The sequence below is a fragment of the Pseudopipra pipra genome, chromosome 3 (assembly GCF_036250125.1).
Source record: "Pseudopipra pipra isolate bDixPip1 chromosome 3, bDixPip1.hap1, whole genome shotgun sequence".
Taxonomy (NCBI): Eukaryota; Metazoa; Chordata; class Aves; order Passeriformes; family Pipridae; genus Pseudopipra; species Pseudopipra pipra.
The window spans coordinates 62,240,222-62,247,817 of record NC_087551.1 but is presented as its reverse complement, the minus strand read 5'-3'; the positions used below and the strand labels follow the sequence as shown (position 1 = coordinate 62,247,817).

The 7,596-nt window shown below is 39.8% G+C and overlaps 1 protein-coding gene across 4 annotated transcripts in view; it reads right to left on the bottom strand.

The window, feature by feature from the left end:
- Positions 1-7,596, bottom strand: part of MTCL3 (MTCL family member 3) — a 35,029-nt gene that overhangs the window by 684 nt on the left and 26,749 nt on the right. The window contains exons 6-8 of one of the 4 annotated variants that reach the window (XM_064649558.1): positions 2,700-2,771; positions 898-2,073; positions 132-278 (exon numbers count right to left, since the gene is read on the bottom strand). In XM_064649558.1, the coding sequence (XP_064505628.1) occupies positions 174-278; positions 898-2,073; positions 2,700-2,771 (1,353 nt within the window). In that variant the 3' untranslated portion in view covers positions 132-173. The remainder of the gene's footprint in view (positions 1-131; positions 279-897; positions 2,074-2,699; positions 2,772-7,596) is intronic. The other 3 variants (XM_064649560.1, XM_064649557.1, XM_064649559.1) reach the window with 3 other exon arrangements.

Genomic DNA, 7,596 nt, shown 5'->3' with positions numbered 1-7,596 from the left:
TCTGATACAAGGAAACAAAAGACTAATTAGTCAGCACAGGAATAAGAATAGCTTTCAGGTTCACCTGGCAACTACTTTGACTGTAAACTAGCAAGACAGAACAAAATAAATTAACACAGCAAGAGACTTACAAAACATTGGGTAATTCCATGAGCAATAACAAGATATGCCAACTATAGGACTGCATGATAAGATAAGAGTTGGTAATTTTCATTTTTCATGGCAAAAGATCTTGAGTCAGCAAGGAATTTGCTCCCCAAAACCTCTCTGAGACAGTTCTGCACAAAAATGAACCACAAAAAAGATTCTTGTCACTGCTGCATGCAAGCAGTGACCCATAGGCCTTCAACAAGATGCAATCAGTTACAGCAATTCCAGTATTCACACTACTGTGTGGCTCTGTGACTCCATAAAGTAGATTCACATGATTTCTTTTTATCCGTGGTTTGCCATATTCTCTATAATTTCTGAAATTTATTGATTCTTCCTGTTTAAAATTAATAAAATTTTCCTTTTATCCATTTAACAGGAAACCAACCACTAAGAAAACAACCATGTTCATTCATGTGCCAGAAATACCGTCTGTACTGCCTTTAGTGGCAATGAAGGCACAACTCTGTCAAAATGCAGTTGCAAAGCCAGAAAGGAGTAAAATCTTCTACCTCCTAGCACATAATTTTAATTTCCAGGAGACCAGACTTATTCACTGTTCACAAACAATTCTATTGGTAGAACATGTTTTTATATGGCCAAATAGGGATTTTAAGTAATTTGAGAAATAGTGATTGTGGTCCACTGCCTAGAGTAAAGAATTTTCACGTGCCATAAGTTGAATTTGAGGCTTAATTTGCTTGGCAGAGCCTTTTTACCTGTAGGCCGTAATAAGTAAAAGTCTACCTGACTCACTGACAAAGGTTCATCTGCACTTCGATCGTCCGAAGACTTTGGAACTTCGAGTCTGTCAATGAAAGCCTGGAGCTCTTTCCTGAAGGCCTTCATCTGCGCATTGATGCGGTAAAGAAGCTCATGCTCACGTATTCTGCTGCCATCGTCTTCCTCATCCATGAGTCCAAAGAGATCACCATTAGCTACATAAATTCGTGCCTCTGTTATGATGGTGCTCGTGTCAGAAATTAGGCGATCTATTGTCTTGCCCAGCCGCTCAGCTTCAGAGCGAATGTCCTTCATCTGCTGCCTGTCAGTGAAGCTTTTCTGCCACCCAGATGGTGTTGGATAAAAAGACCTTGTGGGTGTCAGGCATCGAATGTTGCGCACCTCTTCAGAGTCACTTTCCCCACCTATGGGGCCTTCCCTTTTGCGGTGAGGAGGGCGGGAATCATCATCGCTCTCCTTTTTTCCTGCATCACTTTCCGCATCACTGTCTCTAGGACTGCCACGGATCCCAAGATGAGAGGCCAAGTCATAGCGCTGCATGTTGGACATTAAGACTCTGTTCTCATACTGGAGTTGCATGACTTTGCCACTCAGCTCGTTGATCTGCATTCGTGCAGCTTTTAGCTCCTCCTGTAATGCTTCTGTCTTGGCATTGTCATGGTGCCTAGAGCTCTCATGGGCCCCAGACTTGTACTTGTATTTGTTCAGCTCAGCTGTTATGCGCTTGTTTTGTTCTTCCAAATCAGCTACATTTCTCCTCAGCAATTCTGTTTCATCTTCTACTAGCTGCAAATGCTGTCGCAATTCTGACAGGGATTCACTCTGCTCTCCCAGGAGTGGGTTAGTGGTCCCTGAGAAATCATCTCCTCTTAAATCATCAAGCTCCGCTTTCAGTCCTCTATTTTCTACTTCTAGTTCCACTATTTTCCTCCCAAGAATGTTAGCTTCCTCCTCCACAAGTCTCAATCGAAGCTTGAGTTCAGCTTCTCTTGTGGTAGGTGGCCCACCTGCTTCACCTTTTGGCAAGGGACTGTCCAAATCCCCATAAAATGATCTGTATTTTTGCAGCTCATGTTCAAATCTGTCTTTCTCTTTATCTATTTTAGCCATTTTCTTCCTCATCAAGGCTGCTTCTTCTTTGACAAACTGTAGCTGGCATTTCAGGTCTTCATTGTCCTCCTTAGGAAAAAAAAAATAGTATTTGAAGAAACTTGATGTCAAACAGGAGACCTCCAGTGGATAGTCTTAACTTACAAGATTAACAATCACAGGTATATGGCTTTATACACTATGAGATTTTTCTGCAATCATTCTTTCACTGATCAATAAATTAAAAAGAGGGAAGTAAGGACTTACACATAAAAGAGGAGAAAAGAATATTTTACTTGTGACTAAAATATGCACAGAAAATACATAGTGAGGGGCGGAGAGAAGGGCTTGTAAAAAACCCTAATATTTTCTAGGCTTGCAACACAGACTTTACAGTGTTCAAAAATCCTGAAGTCAGCACACAAAGAGCCTATAAACTTGTTTCACTGGTGCTGCCATTTACATTTTCTAAAATATCAGGTAGATGAAAGCTGAAGGGTTCTTTCACAGTACCAACAGTTTGTTTAGGTGGTCCTTGAGATTAGTGGTGTCTGACTGCAAATCTGGGGTAAGACCTCTCCATTTCACAGCATATAGGAAAACAAAGGGCAAAGCAAAAAGCAAGCCAAGCGCACACCTACAAATCATGTACCCCATTTCAATAGTGTCCTTGAAGCCTGCACGTAAGAATCCAGGCTACAGTTCTTTCAACATACCTCTGTTGGTGTCTGCTGTGACTTTTTTTCTGATTTTGGAAGGTCTTTGCTCCCTCTCCTTTTCAGTGATTGCTGCAATTACAACAAAAGGAGATGCACTGAATATTTTACTAAAGAGGTATATAATTCATGTATTGTTCATTTCAAAATATAGCAAGATGCAACTATAAAGGAATTAATTTCTTCCAATTTTTGAGATACCAAATACAGAGGGGAGACACAGCTGCCCAAAAATGACACAGCAATGGCATACAAGTAAAGCTTTGGTTTAATCAATCTGTTACCTTTTTTGTTCAACACATTTTAAGACTAATCCATTATGAATGCTTAACAGATGACAAGAATGGTAAGAAAGCAGGTATCCCAAGTAGTGACTTACAGATGGGAAAGCTGAGACAAGCAGTGAAACCCAGCTTGCCCATTTGGCATTAACCTTAGTTAGGCTAAGGCACTTAAAAATGCCTTAGCCTTAGCCTAGTTTGTGGTAGTAAAGCTACATAAAAGTATCTCTGAGATTTGTCAGCTGACATCAGAGTACACCTACAAACACACCTTTCTCCATGTCCTAGTATAGTCACAGCTCCATAAGTGTACACTGCAGATAAACTCACACATAGGTCTGGTCACTTTGTTTTGTTTTCAGAAGTTATTTAAGGAAATACAACTTAAAACTGCTTGGACTACAAAGTCCTGGCGAGAGAGCACGTTAGCTCAAGAACACAAACACACATATGCACCACCATATGAGCAAGATTCTTTGGTGTCCTCTATTCTGCTATGTAGCCCAAGTGGGTAGAAAAGAAATGCCTGCTTTTGAAACAGGATGCATTGGAATTGAAACCTGCTAGTGTATCCAGCAAAAATCTTGTAATTGCTGACAGCAGAAAGGTTGTTAGTGGGAAAACGGCAGCAGTGGAAAACAACTACCACTATCCCACTGGCAGCACTCAATACAGATCATCGAGAAAACAGCAGGAGAGAGGAAAGCAAATTAGAGAATATGTTAATACATAACACTCCACTTGCAGCTGTTCCCAGTTTTTATGTTCCCCAGGTTAACTGTAGGCCCCCAGGCAGGACAGTGATAAAACCAACACCATCTCCCTCTGAGACTATTCTCTGGTAAAAGGACCCTTCGTGCCTTTGAGAAACATGCATTTCCCTGCACCAGCTAGGGGAGAATCCAGCTCCATCTAAAAGCCACTCAGTTCCATAGAGTGGGAAATAAAATATGTTCATAATCCTCAAGAAACAGAGTACAGTGGGCAGGTTTGCTGTACATAACAATCCTGTGCAGTATTTCTCTGCTGGTACCAATCATTCTCTTTTTTCTGCAGATCAACCCCAGTAAAAAATCCTATGTTCATAGACTGCTCACTCGAAAGGAAAAGTTAACGCCATAGAAGCGACTCACATATAAATCTGAGCAACCACAAGAGATGATTTTTCATGAGGTTTTTTGCTCAAATTTGCTATAGAATTAAGCAATTAAATATTACCTCAGATTCAGAGTCAGAACTAAAATTCAATGATGTGTCCACCAAGAATTAGAATTGAAATTCTTATATCTCTTCCAGAAACATTGAAAGCTCTCAGCAGACCAAATAATAAAATCAATCACAGATCATAGCTGGATAGCTGTGAAACACAGGTTTCTAAGGTAATTCAGAAAAGACATGAAAATAGTTAAACTAACTTATTCTTCCCTCTAAATACAAATCCAACAACTCTGGATCCAGTCTACAAACTGGTTCTTTTCCGGGGTCACCCATCAGTTATCCTATTATTGAAATAGCAAATATGCTTTGGAGGAGTTTTTTGTTGTTTTTCTTTCTGAATTGGCAAATTTATAAAGCCTTAAACTTTCAAAGGAGCAGGTTTCTCCTCTGTATTATCATTAATTATACCACTATATATTTCCACTTCGAAAAACCCTTTTAAATCAGTTAGCACCACAAATTTCTCCGTGCTACAGATTCTTGCCAATACCACTGACTGATAAAACAAATAAGGGATAGTTAAACTAGATTTCTGCTTGATTATATAAATGCCTTCTATTCACCCTGCTGAGCTCAGCATCTCTCTAGAAATAATGAAGTTCTGAAATGCTGAGCTGAAACTTCTTGTGTACCCTACAACGTTTCAGAAGATAAAAGAAACAAGAAAAAGTACTTTTCTAGGTGTGACATGGAAAAATTCAACTTGTTTTTCTCCTTTCTCTCTATATTTTTTGTGTTTCTTTTAGTAGCCAGGATAGCAACATTTTAATTACAACAGTAGTTGTGGCTATGTAATGACTAGGCAGCACTTTCTATTCTGCTCTACTTGAATTACAACAAATCATCCACAGAGCTTGTATTATTCAACAATGAAATGACAGTGCTTAGCAACAAAATTTTGTAGCAGAAACCAATGAAGAACACACACAATTCAACTAGCAGGATGATTGGGGTAAGTGGATTAGGCCCAGCTGGAATTGGTATGATTTCTTTACTTATGAAAAACACCATGAGACAATTTCTGATCACTAGAGGTTAAGATCTCACACATTTCAGCTGATAAATGATATCTGCAAAATCAGTGTCCCACAACATCGTGCCAGAGCACAGAGGCAATGCTCATACCAAATAAAGAAGGCCACATATCAAGAAGTATATCCTGCTATATATAAATACTACATTTTTGAGAGTTTCTTCCAGAGGTGCATTTCACAATTTACAGTGGCTACTCTATCACTTCTCTCAAGCCTTGCACTACACTGCACTCTTCCAATCCAGTTCTCAACATGGAAAAATTCATTGCTGCTAACAAAAAGAAATCCATCGCGGGAAAATAGAAAAAGGAAAACATATGGCAAAGCCAAAAAATAGCAACTCAGATTTCTCCAAGCAGATCTTCATATTACCCCTGCAACTGGACACTGCTAAAATCGCGTGTTGCTTGTTTTGACACACTAACAAAAGTTAGACTGGGTGAGTGATTCAGCCACCTTCATATATAAAATTTGTTTATTTAAAAGCATTCATGTTAGATCACCTCCAAATATAATTCACCACTTGCTATATTTTTCCCATGACACAGTGTACCACGAAATCTACTGTAGTGCCACTAAAAGCCACCTCTACTGTTTTCTCAACTGTAGCAAAAAACCGGTCCTTCATATTCTAGAACTGGTTTTTTTAAAATTTGTTGTGAAGGACAGTTTGGAGGCTCAGATAATTTTGCTTCCATATAATTTAAAAAATCATATTCAGTTCACTCTAATGACTATGAGTTAAAAAAATGACAACAGTAAAGCAAGAAACGTGAGACTCCTTTTGCACTATCTGATCTGTAAAGCTTACCAGACAGTGCTATGGTGTTAATAACCTTGAACCAAGAATAAGCAAAAAAATGCATATAATACTGTTTCTACTCCACAAAAGAGTTTGGCAAAATAAAGACTTGAAGAAAAGTACAAAGATCAGTATTTACAGAGCCATTGTGCTGTCTACTCTTTTATATGGATCCAAATCATGGGTCATCTACCGCCACCACCTGCGACTCCTAGAACGCTTCCATCAGCGCTGTCTCCGTACAATCCTAAACATCTACTGGTCAGATTATGTGACCAATACATCTGTTCTAGAACAGGCAGCAGTCACAAGTATTGAGGCCATGTTGCTGAGAACACAGCTGCATTGGGCAGGACACGTCTCAAGGATGAAGGATCACTGTCTCCCTAAGATCTTGCTTTATAGTGAACTTGCCACTGGCTGCCGCAAGAGAGGAGCCCCGAAGAGGAGATACAAGGACTCCCTGAAACAACATCTCAGCCTTGGCCATATTGATCAACATAACTGGTCTACTCTGGCCTCCAATCGGGAGGTCTGGAGACACACCATCTATAACACTGCTGATGCTTTTGAGAAAGCACACAGGATCACCCTTGAGGAGAAAAGACAATGCAGAAAGAATCATGTCTTGCAGAATTTACCACCTAAGGAGTCTTTCTGCTGTGCCTTTTGCAGTTGGACGTGTCTATCTTGGCCTTTTTAGCCACCAGCATGCTTGTAACAAACGTGGGTAGAGCCCTTCCCAAATCTTCGTTCACGAAGCCCAGCCATGATGATGACAATGAGGAGTTTGCTAAACTGCTCAAGTATTAATAAAACATTTGAACAGTACTGGGGATTATAAAACCAGTAACTGTGGCATGCATCATTATATTGTATAATCTGTGCTTACCTCTGCTTACCTCTTTACCTGTGAGGTAAAACTGGGTGTCACCTGACTATTCTAGCATTCACTGTAGCCAGCACACATGGGGCTGCATGTGTGTTCTGATAATGCTGAGAAGTGTCCACAGCCTAGATAAGACTGCAAATAATATTTGTATTAGATGCATACCAGATCACACGCAACGGGCAATTCAGTTGTGATGTTCAGCAGCATCAAATCCCCAGTGACCTTCATTGGAGTTTATCCAATGTCTCGCTGGAGATGCTAAGCACTTCTCAAGACCAGATGGCACAATCCTTCTCTTGCCAGCCCTAAATTGCAAGCCAAATGTGCAGTCCAAACATCACCTGCCATGCTCAGTGCTTCTCAGGTGTAAAAAGACCTGAAATCTACTCTGAGAGTAAGACAATGCAGAAATAATTGCATCATGCTCCACCGAGTAGGAAAGCTATAAAATGAACTCAAATTCTTCCTACCTGATTCTAAGCTACAATAAATATATCAGCAATTAATAAAGAAGTCTTAAGCAAAACATATCAATATTTTTCAAGATTCTCAGATTTGATTATTTCAAGCCTGATCTAGGGGTATTATCTAAAAATTACTGTAGGAAAGCACAGGAGGAACTCCTGACGCATCAAAGGATTTATGCATGCACATGGGTCCCATAACAGCC